The 12,804-nt window shown below is 39.6% G+C and overlaps 2 protein-coding genes and 1 long non-coding RNA gene across 5 annotated transcripts in view; all 3 read right to left on the bottom strand.

Moving 5' to 3' along the window:
- Positions 1-8,895, bottom strand: part of LOC135094173 (neurobeachin-like) — a 135,264-nt gene extending 126,369 nt beyond the window's left edge. Inside the window, exon 1 of one of the 3 annotated variants that reach the window (XR_010263652.1) lies at positions 2,909-8,895. Coding sequence is in view for 2 of the 3 variants with exons in the window: in XM_063994019.1 (XP_063850089.1) it covers positions 2,909-3,067 (159 nt within the window). In the remaining variant the exon portion in view is untranslated. The remainder of the gene's footprint in view (positions 1-2,908) is intronic. The other 2 variants (XM_063994019.1, XM_063994020.1) reach the window with 2 other exon arrangements.
- An 876-nt stretch (positions 8,896-9,771) lies between these two features.
- On the bottom strand, positions 9,772-11,105 carry LOC135093984 (keratin, type II cytoskeletal 1-like). The gene is made up of 3 exons (XM_063993671.1): positions 10,963-11,105; positions 10,594-10,757; positions 9,772-10,046 (listed from the first exon to the last, which is right to left on the bottom strand). The coding sequence occupies exons 1-3, from the start codon at positions 10,980-10,982 to the stop codon at positions 9,853-9,855; spliced, it is 378 nt and encodes a 125-aa protein (XP_063849741.1). The 5' UTR covers positions 10,983-11,105; the 3' UTR covers positions 9,772-9,852.
- A 165-nt stretch (positions 11,106-11,270) lies between these two features.
- On the bottom strand, positions 11,271-12,546 carry LOC135093983 (uncharacterized). The gene is made up of 3 exons (XR_010263533.1): positions 12,427-12,546; positions 11,724-11,828; positions 11,271-11,527 (listed from the first exon to the last, which is right to left on the bottom strand). It is a non-coding gene; the product is annotated as an uncharacterized LOC135093983 (long non-coding RNA).
- Between the last annotated feature and the right edge of the window lie 258 nt (positions 12,547-12,804).

Below are 12,804 nucleotides of genomic sequence, written 5' to 3'. Positions count from 1 at the left end.
GGTTAGGTTAGGTCAGGTTAAGTTAGGCTACATTAGGGTAGCTTAAGTTGGGTTAAGGTCGGCTTAGGTTATGTCGTTAGGTCAAGCAAGGTGAACAGGTGAACAATACACGCACCTGTTTAGCTCTAATTAGAGGAAACACTCAGGTAAACAGCACTAATTAACCCAAACAGGTAAACTGCTTTCTTAATTATGAGTCATCATTATCCTCCTGTTCTTTATTCTTCTTTTTTTCCCTCTTTTTCCCCTTTCCATTCATCTGTTCTTTTATTAATTTCTTTTTTTTTCTTTTTTTGTTTTGTTTTGCTGCCTGGTTTATTCAAGGAGAAGGAAGAAGAGGACGGAGAGGGGAGGACGGAGAGGAAGAGGAAGAGGAGTAAAAAGACGAGGGAAAAAAAGGAGGAAAGCAGGAAAATCTAACATGATAACAATAATAATAAACACTTTGTTGCTTATTTATTTTGGTCTCTATAAAATTTCAGCATTGGAGGAAAAAAGAGGAGGAAGAGGAGGAATAAAGAGGAGGAAGAAGAGGAAAATCTCATACAACAACAACAACAACAACAACAATAACAAATAAACAACAAACAACAACAACTATTTAACAATCTACTCAACAGTTTCGGCATCTATAAGCAATTTACCCATATTTACGGCGCCTATAGTATTCTGCAATTTACTTATTTTGTTGTATATAAGTAATTTGCTACTTCATTATTTTGGCATGTTTGTGTTAGTGGTTAGGTTAGGTTAGGTTAGATTAGGTTAAGTTAGGTTAGGTTAGGTTAGGTTAGGTTTGGTTAGGTTATGTTAGGTTAGGTTAGGTTTGGTTAAGTTAGGTTAGGTTAGACTAGTTTAGGTTAGGTTTGGTTAAGTTAGGTTAGGTTAGGTTAGGTTTGGTTAGGTTAGGTTAGGTTAGGTTAGTTTAAGTTAGGTTAGGTTAGGTTAGGTTTGGTTAGGTTAGGTTAAGTTAGGTTAGGTTAGGTTAGGTTTGGTTAGGTTAGGTTAGGTTAGGTTAGGTTTGGTGAGGTTAGATTAGGTTTTGTTTGGTTAGGTTAAGTTAGGTTAGGTTAAGCAAGGTTAGGTTAAGTTAGGTTACATTAAGTTAGGTTAGGTTAGGTTAGATAAGATTAGGTTAGGTTAGGTTTAGTTCACTAAGGTAAGGCAAGGCAAGGCAAGGCAAGGCAAGGCAAGGCAAGGCAAGGCAAAGCAAGGCAAGGTTAGGTTAGGTTAGATACAGTACAGTTAGGTAAGGTTAAGTTAGGTTAGGTTAAGAAGGAAATTCTGAACACTGGCAACATCTCCACAACACTCAAAAAAAAAAAAAACCTGTAGTTAAAGTGACACATATTTTTAAGGGTGTTTTTACAGTTCCCGTGACAGATTAACAAGATTTCTACATTATTAACAGGAGAAACACTCTTGGTAACCCTGCTAGTCATCTCTGTGGGCTTTCAACAATGCAGTAACGGTTGCAGTGAAGTGACAAGGGTTTCTAATGGGATTTTTATGGTTCCAGTGGCAGATTAACAAGATTTCTACATTATTAACAGCAGAAACACTCTTGAGAACCCTGCTAGTCATTTCTGTGAGCTTTTTTAAATAGACATGATGAGGTTACAAGTGTTTTTAATGGTGTTTTTATGGTTCCAGTGGCAGATTAACAAGATTTCTACATTATTAACAGGAGAAACACTCTTGAGAACCCTGCTAGTTTTCTCTGTGGCATCGGAAAACAGTCGTACTAAGAGGGCCGAGTGTTTCCGAAGATCGATTAACATACAAGTGGGAAAATAGGAAAAAACAAGTAAAAGTAGGAAAAATGTAAATTATAAACAGGTACTAGGACAATGGGAAAAAAAATAAATAAATAAATAAATAAGTAAATAAATAAATAAATGAATACAAATAACAAGAACACTAATAATAATAATAATAATAATAAAAGTAACAGGTTATTGGCAAACAAGGCCGTGACAAATGACCCTTGACCCTGAACAAGGAAAACTAGGTAATTAACAGGTGGATGATTAAAACACCAAGAAAATATTGAAGAAGAGGAAAATTTAGCAACGCAAACACTAAAAAAAAGATAACAGAAAAATAGATAATAAAGAGGAACATAGGAAAAATTGAAGAAGAGTGAATTAGACCAATAAGATTCTCACAGTAAACATCTTGACTATAACGACCCAAACAAACAGATAAATAACTTGATAATTAACGAGCACATGGTAATTAAACAAGAACAGAGAAACATGAAGATTATTAACCACCAGACACAACACACACCCTTACCCTGAACGACCTAACGACCCTCACCCCAGACAGGGATTGGTGGATTACTAACAAACTATTTAATTAACAGTTATGTCGATTTAACCACAGGAAAATGAAAGCACAGTGAAATAGATGGGATGTTAACAAGCACAGCCACACACACACACACACACACACACACACACACACAACCCTTGCCTGTAACAATCTGACTTAGTAATTATGAAATATTTAAACTACAGTGAAATTAAAGAGGAAAGAAGTGAAAAAGGTGAAAGATTAACAATTTCAACTACCTCCTGAACAACCACTGGCTCTAACAACCTAAACCGGTGATTAACAACTACACAAGAAAATAAACAAAAAAAAAAAAAAACGACAAAAATATGAAAACTTAACAAACCCAACCACGCACTTAACAACCACTACCTCTAACAACCTAACTATGTAACTAACAACTACACACCAAATAAAACAGGAAAACAATGCAAAACAACGATAAAAAAGCATAAAAACATAACAAATCAAATTACACTAAACAATCATTACTTCTGCCAACCTAACTACCCTAACCTAACAAGCCTGCCGCCAAACAAGGCCAGGGCGGCATCACTGGCCCTCCACTCACCAGCTGAAGCACTGTGTTGACCACCTCCTTGTTGGACACCTGGCCCACCTCGATCAGGCCAATTAGGACAGCAAACTTCAGATTATCAGCCATGGCCACCTTCACCACATCTTCTGCCCGCTTCACGTCCTCTATAGGGGCATCACCACCCTCCGCCATCACCCCTCCGCCACTCACTTACACCCACACACTAGAAACACTGAACTAGCGCCAATCATTCACGGCTTAGTGCCCTTTTCAGACGAGACGGCAGCTACAGGCGGCACCGAACAGACGCCATGTTGGATACTGGCGTTCGGGTTTGCGTGTATTTTTTTGACACTTTTTGGTTTGTCTTGTCCTAGTGTGGTTTTAGTGTTTTATGGTGGTTTTTATTCGTGAAAATTATAAATGTTTGAATTTTGGTGTCAGGAAAGCTGTATATGGTGATTAAGAAAAATGTTTTGATTTTTTTTTTTTCGTTTCGTGTCACTTCATTTCATAACTTCGTTGGTTTGTTTGTAAGATTTTTTTTTTTTATGATTACAACTGTATAATTGTCCATGTTATGAGCGCCATACATGGCACGGTATCCTCGGCAAAAAATTCTGACACTTATTTTATTTTTTTTATCTTTTCATGTTTATTTCTCAACTTCCGTGGTTTGTGTGATTCTTTTTATTTATGAAAATTACAAATATATAGATGCATGTCTTAAGAGAGTTATACATGGTGCCTAAGGAAAATGTTTTGACAGATTTTGACTTTTTTTCCCCCTGGTACTTTACTTCATGCTATTATTAGTCTCAGTAAGGATGAATTTTTTTATCTTTATTAAACTAAAAATATAAATGTTACCCACAAAATAATAAAGAAAATTACACCATCTCGACATTTCACACTTTTTGCCTCTTCCTCTTCCCCCCGCCCCCCGCTATGCTTCTGACAATTCCTTTATTTCACACCATTACAAAACTCCTTGAGCCTAAATATGTCTTCCCAAAATTACAAATCTAGAATGTAGCATCAAAACAAGTGATGGAAACGTAGGACAAAACAATGATATAATCTCGACATTTTGAGATAATTTGCTCAGTTTGATTTTTCACATTGGTAACACTGCATAAGAAAAAAGAAAAAAAAATACATGAACTGACTAGCGGGTGCTGATTACTGAGAGAGAGAGAGAGAGAGAGAGAGAGAGAGAGAGAGAGAGAGAGAGAGAGAGAGAGAGAGAGAGAGAGAGAGAGAGAGAGAGAGAGAGAGAGAGAGAGTTTTAAGTATAAAGATAATAAGTAATCAAATAATACTGGTATGCTGAAAGGAATAAAAGTAATTACATATTTAAGTGTCTTTTAAGTGAAACCGTACACTTCAGAGAGAGAGAGAGAGAGAGAGAGAGAGAGAGAGAGAGAGAGAGAGAGAGAGAGAGAGAGAGAGACTTACCTACCACAACAAACGTAAACAAACAATACATGAATAATACAAGCTAAAATAACATTCTATTCAGCTCATTCACTACCACACAACCCCGGTACTTATATTACAGCCACCAATCAGAGTAATAACTGTGGTGAATGAAAAAAAAAAGAAAAAGAAAAAAAATTATATGAATCTTACAAAATTTTCACTACAATACGAAAATTATAATTGATTACAACAGGATATGACTGTAGTGTGTGTAATTAGGTTTCATATATATTTTTTTTTACCGCGATTACAAGAAAAGAAAAAAAAAGGTATCATTGTAGAATTAAATAAAGGAGTACAGTATTTTGAAAGTGTAAATTAAAGGGGAAATTTAGAGATGAAATGCCTTGTAAACAAATACAAATTAAATTGATAGTAGGAACAAAATTAAAATGAGATGAAGTAGAACCTTGTAAACAAATGAAAACAAAGATGATCAACACAGAATTAACTTAATAGAGAGTAAACCTAAAATAAGATGGACTGGAGCCTTCTAAATAAATAAAGATCAGGATAACAGATAAAAGATTAACGTGATACTGGGCGCCCAAATGAACTGAAAGCAAAACCAAACTAGTACTACGTCAATAACCACAAACAGCAATTAAGGCAAGATGGTTCTATTCACCCTCTCTCCTCCCCACCCCCAACTCCCGCCCCGCCACTCCCCCAAGCAATGACTCACGCTTCCAGGGGTGTTAAAAATTCACAGTAACTTGATAAACCACCTCTAGAATTAACAGCCCAATTCCCGTTCCTTTGAGGTGTGGTTTTTGACATCAGGCCATGGATCAACGAGTTATATAATATTGTATGGCGTTTAAATTTTCTGCAAGGATGAAGTGAATAAAATTGAAGTATAAAGTAATCTGCATCAGTTTGAGATATACAGTGGATGAGTGGCACTTTTTTTTCCTGCTTCCTATTGAATTCATCCATTTTACAGGAACAGTCAAATTATACAGCATTCTTCCATAAATCTAAATTGAACACCATGAAAAACAGTAAGTGATCAGGTTTATTTCACCCTGCTGTCACTTGCTCCCTGTCTTCTTTCAATTAATACGGCTTACAGTGCGAGAGCCGAGCCACGAGTCATCCGTATCTCAAGACTAGGATGGGACATACGCTCAACCCGGCCACACACACGGCAGCACGTATCTTAACCAGTACATGTTAAATTTAAGATCCCCAAGTAACACCATTAACTTAAAAACGGCCAAAAAATTCCTTGCATAATGAATAAATGGTGAAATTAATAACCAATCGTTTATCTTAATTTGAAACTGAATGGTGGGCTTGTCAACACCATGGCCATGTTGACCCGCCCTAGTCATCACCACACGCCTCGAGAACCTCTGCTCTAGTCTCAACACCAATAGTTCTGAGAGCCGCTGTGGTGTTGCGTCACCTTACGAGTGTGTTGTAGATACCTGGTGTTGTATAGACCTTTGTCACATCACCAGTACACGCAAACACACCTGAAACACTCGTGACACACACCATCACCACACACCTGAAATAACCCTTGCCACACCACCAGTACACATAAAACACATGGAATAACCTTACTACACCACCACTGCATATAAAACACCTCGAGTCATCTCCACTACAGCTATCAACCACAGCTTCACAACACGCAGAGGTATACACTTGAAACTTTACAATCGGCAATAGAAACTTTGTCAAACTCACCAGAATCTACCACTGGAGTCGTGAAAATGCCTTGAAATGATCATTAAACTCAGAAAGACCCTCCATGTTGCCTCGCCCTCTCTTCTCCCTGTCACTTTTCCATGTGGGTGTAAATTAAAGGCATCTATCCCCTAGGCAAAGTGGAAAACTAATTTTTAAGGGGTTCATTTTTTGCTCTGATTTTAAAGGCCAGAAGGGTGACAGGGCTGCCAATATAACATGGAGGTCTTGCTGAACGGAAACTAACGTAAATTAAACCAAAATTGAGCCGGAAACACAGGGAAATATCACAGTACAACGCAAAAACATAAAAAAATACATGCCAACACATTCCAGATGGCCTCGAAACTTAATAATAACGAGTTTACACAAGTTTACGTACATACACGAGTCATTCTTTTCACTGTGCTGGCCAGACTTTGCTTCACATTGAGTATTGTAAAGAAACTGTTTGCAGATATAATGGAAAATGGGGAGAAAATAGGTTACTCTTGTCGTTCCTTAAGTTAGAGAAATATTTAAGACACGAGCACAAAATAAGACTGAAAAATGTCGTAGTTTGTAAGGATATAAAGGAAAAAGGGGAGAGAATAGGTTACTCTTGTCGTTCCTTAAGTTAGAGAAATATTCAAGACACGAGCACAAAATAAGACTGAAAAATGTCGTAGTTTGTAAGGATATAAAGGAAAAAGGGAGAGAATAGGTTACTCTTGTCGTTCCTTAAGTTAGAGAAATATTTAAGACACGAACACAAAATAAGACTGAAAAATTTGTTTAAGAATGAAAAAATGTTGTAGTTTGTAAGGATATCATGGAAAAAAAAAAGAGAATAGGTTTAATCTTGTCATTCCTTAACTTAGAGAAATATTTACGGACACAAACACAAAATAAGACTGAAAAATTTGTTTATGAATGAAAAATGTTCTAGTTTGCAAGGATATAAATGGAAATGAGAGAGAAAGAAAGGAAAATATAACAAATGAAGTAATGATGTAGATTAAAAAAAATTGATTAAAAGAATAGGTTTTACCAGTATAACATTGAGGCTATAGAAGATTTGATGTCTCAGTGATTAATGAACCAGAAGAGACATAGTGAAATTGTGAATGAGTAAACCCCTCCAATACCGTGGTTAATCCCTCTCTTGCCCCCTACACTCAATTCTAGACAGGCATATCACATTGTCTTCAGCTTATCTTCACTATTACTGTAGTACTTACTGTCTTCACTTTTTCATTATTAATCCAATGTAACCTTTACCTGGTGCACCTTCCCCTAATTACTCCTACACACCTTTACTTGTTCGGCAGCCATAATGAATCTCCAAATTGGGCAGAAGTTACAAAATATGTTCTTTTTTGTAGCTAACTTCCTTGTAGGGATTTATAAAAGATTTTGTGCACTGTTTCTGCTACTGCTAATCGTGTTGTTGCAGTGAAAGGATTAGTTGCACACCCTCACTACAGCACACTCCTTCCTCTCGCACATCTTCACTACCTCACTACAGCACGCTCCTTCCTCCTCGCACATCTTCACTACCTCACTACAGCACACTCCTTCCTCTTGCACATCTTCACTACCTCACTACAGCACACTCCTTGCTCTCACAGATCTTCGCTACCTCAATTCACTCATTCATCTTACTTTCCTTCCTCTTGCACATCTTCATTACCTCAATTCACTCACTTGCCTTCCTCTCACACATCTTCACTATCTCAACTCACTCTTACTTTCCTTCCTCTCGCAGATCTTCACTACCTCAGCTCACTCAGTCATTTCAATTTCTCTTCTCTCACAGATCTTCACTACCCCAATTCACTCAGTCATCTCATTGCTTTCCTCACTAATTCTTATCTGTCACATGAACAAAATCAGCCAAGTCATTAACAAGTACAGATCTTCACTACACAATTAACAGCCGCAGAACAGCACTCGTCTTGGTACAAACAGCCAAATCACCTCGTTTCTATGACCTTTCCAAAACAAGCAACAATTACAAATTTGCGCCTGTTTACCTGCAAACTTAACACATAAAGATCTTCACTACACAACTAAAAACCGCAGAACAGCACTCGTCTCGGTACAAACAATTGAATCACTTCGTTTCTGTGACCTTTCCAAAACAAGCAATGAGTAAAAATTTCCCTCCATTTACCTCCGAACTTAACACATAAAGATCTCCACTACACAGTTAACAACCACATAACAGCACTCGTCTCTGCAGAAACGACCGAATCACCTCGTTTCTATGACCTCTCCAAAAAACAAGCAACAAGTACGAATTTTCATTTACATCCGACCTTAACGCATCAGGATCTTCACTACACAATTAACAGCCACAGAACAGCACTCGTCTCGGCACAAACGACCAAATCACCTCGTTTCTGTGACCCTTCCAGACGAGCAGTGTACAAATCAAGCCATACACAAACACACAAACACACGTACATAAGTCTTTGCCACATCACAAACTAATAATAATAATAATAAATAATAATAATAATAATAATAATAAAAGAAAAACCAAAAAAATTAATCCGAGCTTCAGAAAATTGTCAAAAAAAATAAATAAATAAAAAAATGCGGAAACTAACGTACATATATATATATTTTCAAAAACCCTTCTATTCTACTGTATATTTAAGTATATATATTAAAGTAGCATATATATTTTTTACTGCAAACGTTTTATAAATTGAAAAGGCGAGTATTTTTACCCTCATTCAGTTGACTTAAATATAAAGACTTGTTGCTCTTTAAATTCTAAAACTAAGTGATATGAGAGAGGCTTTTTTAATCTATTATCTTCTAAGGTGCTGTCTGAGGTGAATCTCTCTCTCTCTCTCCTCTCTCTCCTCTCTCTCTCTCTCTCTCTAAGGCACGTATGCAAGGATATAAATTAAGCATTATAGTGATTAGGCATCTCTCTCTCTCTCTCTCTCTCTCTCTCTCTCTCTCTCTCTCTCTCTCTCTCCTCTCTCTCTCTCTCTCTCTCTCTCATCTTCCTGCCTTTCTTTCTTTAGAAAAAACGAGAAATGGGAAGAAGAGAGGAGGAGGAGGAGGAGGAAGAGAAGATAATCATTTTTACCTTCTGCATTCTAAAATATGAATAACAGAGAGAGAGAGAGAGAGAGAGAGAGAGAGAGAGAGAGAGAGAGAGAGAGAGAGAGAGAGAGAGAGAGAGAGAGAGATGAGAGAGAGAGAGAGAGAGAGAGAGAGAGAGAGAGAGAGAGAGAGAGAGAGAGAGAGAGAGAGAGAGAGAGAGAGACCCATACCTATCACCCATCACTCAACATCTACCACTCCCCGACCTGACCTTCCCCCCCTTGCCCTGCTGCCCCTGCCCCTCCTGGAGACAGAGGAGGGGGAAGGGGAGGGGGAGTGAGAGGTCCCTAACCCCCCTGACACCCCCCAACAGCCCTTCTCTTCCCCCCACGTGCCCCCTGTGGAGGCTGGTAACCTATTGTGACCCTTGACGGGGGAAGGAGGAGGAGGAGGAGGAGGAGGAGGAGGGGGAGGGCTTAACGAGAGGTGACCTGATGGGGGGAGTAACGAGGAGATGAGCGCGAGGGGAGATGAACGAGGTGGAGAAGAGTGTGGAGACGATCGCGCCAATATTCCTTCTTTTTCCATCTCCACGTTGACAAAACTGAAGAAATCTGGGCTGTTTTCCTGCCTTCCTCTTCCTCTTCCTCTTCTTCCCATGTTTCTTCCTCTTCCTCTTGGTGTGGAGGGTGTGGAGGAGGAGGAGGAGGAGGAGGGAGGATACGTCACTGGTCTATCTTCAATTAACTCCACTACATCTTCTTCCCTCCTCCACCTGATCCACTTCCATCACCTCCTCTTCCTTGTCCACCACCTCCACATCTTCCTCTTCCTCTTCCTGAAAGTTTATCAAGGTCGATTTTATTTTCTGTTTGCCTTCCTTCGCTGTTGTCTTCTCCTTTGTTTTCCTCTTCTCCTTCCTTCACTTCCTCCCCAGGACAGAAGTCTGGAAGGAAAGAGGGAATTAGTAAAGAATGTAATAAGTAGCTATGTTTATTTCACTCAGACTCTTCAGAACTCTAATAACTTCCACTGCAGCCTGTTAAACTATCAGAACCATGAAAACACCTTTGAAAACCCCGAGTAACTTCCACTGCAGCCTGTTAAACTATCAGAACCATGAAAACATCCTTGAAAACCCCAGTAACTTCCACTGCAGCCTGTTAAACTATCAGAACCATGAAAACACCCTTGAAAAACCCCAGTAACTTCCACTGCAGCCTGTTAAATTACCAGAACACCACTAACAGTCTCACTCATCACAAACTTATTAATGGGAGCCGATCTACAACCACAAATACACCTTTCATTACAAAACCTAACCACTTATCTGTAATGACCAGCACCTGAATGGATCTTTTTCCTGTTTTTTTCCCTCTTTCATTCTCTTAGACATTACCTCTTACAAAAATAAACAAATAAATAAAAGTTTAGCCAAGCCAAATCCAGCCCAATTCAGCCCAATCCAGCCCCAATCCAGCCCCAGCCCTCACCCACAGCAGTCTTGTTCTGGTGGCAGTGTCTCCGCAGTGCCTCCACCCGCTTCATCACCTCCGCCTGCTCCCTCAACGCCTCCGCCAGACACGGCAACACCTCCTGTAACTTCTTCTGCAGTTCCTGGTGCAGGTCCTCCACCTCTGCCACCCCCGGCTCTCCGCTGCAGGGACAGATCAGTGGATGGATGAAAAATACAACTTCTCTCACACACACACGCACACACACACAAACACAGCCTGTTAAAGTAGACATAAATTTAATAATATAACTTTGAGAAAACTGCCCTAAGAAAAATAAATACACAAACACACACACGCACACACACACACACACACACACATACACACACACACGAACACACTCACGAGAGGCGGGCAGGCCACATCCTGCACCGCGGGGGATGCTGTCAGGGACGGGGTGAGCACATAATCCTGAGTGGAGGTGTCCCCCTATGTTGACTATCTCCAGCGACACCCCCTCCAGTTTGCTGTGGGGGGAGAGAGAGAGAGAGAGAGAGAGAGTAGGAGAGGAGAGAGAGAGAGAGAGGAGAGAGAGAGAGAGAGAGAGAGAGAGAGAGAGAGAGATGAGAGAGAGAGAGAGAGAGAGAGAGAGAGAGAGAGAGAGAGAGAGAGAGAGAGAGAGAGCACAAGACAATATTAGCAACAACAACAATAACAACAACAACAACAACAACAACAACAACAACAACAAACACCACCACCACCACCTACCCATTCTGAAACCATAAGGAACCTGTGGGCACAGTCGAGGGTGCCAGAGGGTGCCACAAGGGGGGAGGTGAAGATGGCCAGGATGAAGTGACCCCCAGCATGTGTCACGGCCCTCCGTCAGCTGTTGGTGAACCAGTCTTTCCCGGAGGTATACTGTGTCTCTTCCACTGCTGCGATTCCTGTACCATCCGACCAGTTCCTGTTGGCGTGAGTGACTGAGTGAGCTGCCTGACCCCATTACGACCTTTATGATGCAATTAAAACCTTTCTGATTCCATTAAATGCTTTCTGATCCCATAAATACCTTTGCGGATCCCATTAAAAGCGTTTCCGATCTCATTAAATGCTTTCCAATCCTATTTAAAGGCTGTCCAATCCTACAAATCGTCACGCACCGTGTAGTGGCTGCCCAGGTAATGCTTCAGCTTGGCCATGTCAAGTCTGCCGGCACCGCTGTAGAAAATCCCCAAGCCTCGTGCACGGCAGGAAGGAGGACAGAGCTGTAGGAGGAGGGGGAGGAGGTGGAGGAAGAGAGAGAAGGAGGAATAAGAGCAGACTTAATTATAAAAGGACAAGTGGAAGAATTTATCAAAACTAGTGTAATTTGCCCTCAAGTGTCTGTCTCTCGGTAACCAAAGAGTCAAGTCTTCTTCTACAGTCAGACTAAACATAACTGCATTAACACCTCAACTCTTTCACTGCTACACGACTCACTGCTACACGACTCACTGCTCCTTTATCACAAACTACCAAGAGGCTTTTGTTTTTTTTTCGTTCTAGTTTATCTTTAAACACTGTACTTGCAGGGGAACTGGAAAATCTGTTCTAATTGCTGTTTTCTTTACTGTAATTCCTGTAGACATCTTGCACAGTGCTTTAAATACAATGATTTTATTGTATACAGCACTGGAAGGCTCAACTAGACACTCCCATCATTCAACATTTGCTATTCCCATTACTTCAAAACTTAATGATCTGATTCAAAAAGGCAACACACTTAGAATGGAAAACAAAAACATGAAATAAGTAAAATTTAAGTAAACATTCGGATGATGCAGTTTACCGAATAACTACCATACACACACACTTGTGACTTACTAATAACTGTCTGTGTCATCTCATTGCAGATCTGTGAGTCACTGATGTGCTGGCTGGACGTGACTGTCCACTCGACCCAGCAGAAACCCCCTCCTGCAAAACCACACCAGCTACTTAGTGAGTTAGGTCTTGTCTAGTCTGCTTATATTAATTCTGTTATTCAATTTCACAGCTGATATTCTCATTGTGTAAATCAGAATTAATGAAAACACACAATAAAATGAAAGTAAACATTGTTATCTCGAAACTTGAGTATTTTTCATAAGTCCTTTCCCTGCCTTGTGACTAATCTATTTTCTTCCAATCTTTGAACTGTACAAACCTTTGAAAACTACTTATATTTACGTTGTTGGTGCATCTAAAGGTATATACATGCAA

This window comes from Scylla paramamosain, chromosome 44 (assembly GCF_035594125.1).
Source record: "Scylla paramamosain isolate STU-SP2022 chromosome 44, ASM3559412v1, whole genome shotgun sequence".
NCBI classification, from domain to species: Eukaryota; Metazoa; Arthropoda; class Malacostraca; order Decapoda; family Portunidae; genus Scylla; species Scylla paramamosain.
The sequence above is the reverse complement of the archived record's forward strand: the minus strand, read 5'-3'. Positions and strand labels throughout refer to the sequence as shown.

Excerpts from the sequence above, each read along its gene's own strand:
- LOC135093984 (XM_063993671.1), bottom strand. The coding sequence starts at position 10,982 with ATGTGGCCTGCCCGCCTCTC. Across the intron at positions 10,758-10,962 it reads ATGTGGCCTGCCCGCCTCTC|CGGAGAGCCGGGGGTGGCAG; the intron begins GTGAGTGTGTTC and ends CTGTCCCTGCAG. Across the intron at positions 10,047-10,593 it reads CCAGAACAAGACTGCTGTGG|ACTTCTGTCCTGGGGAGGAA; the intron begins GTGAGGGCTGGG and ends CTTTCCTTCCAG.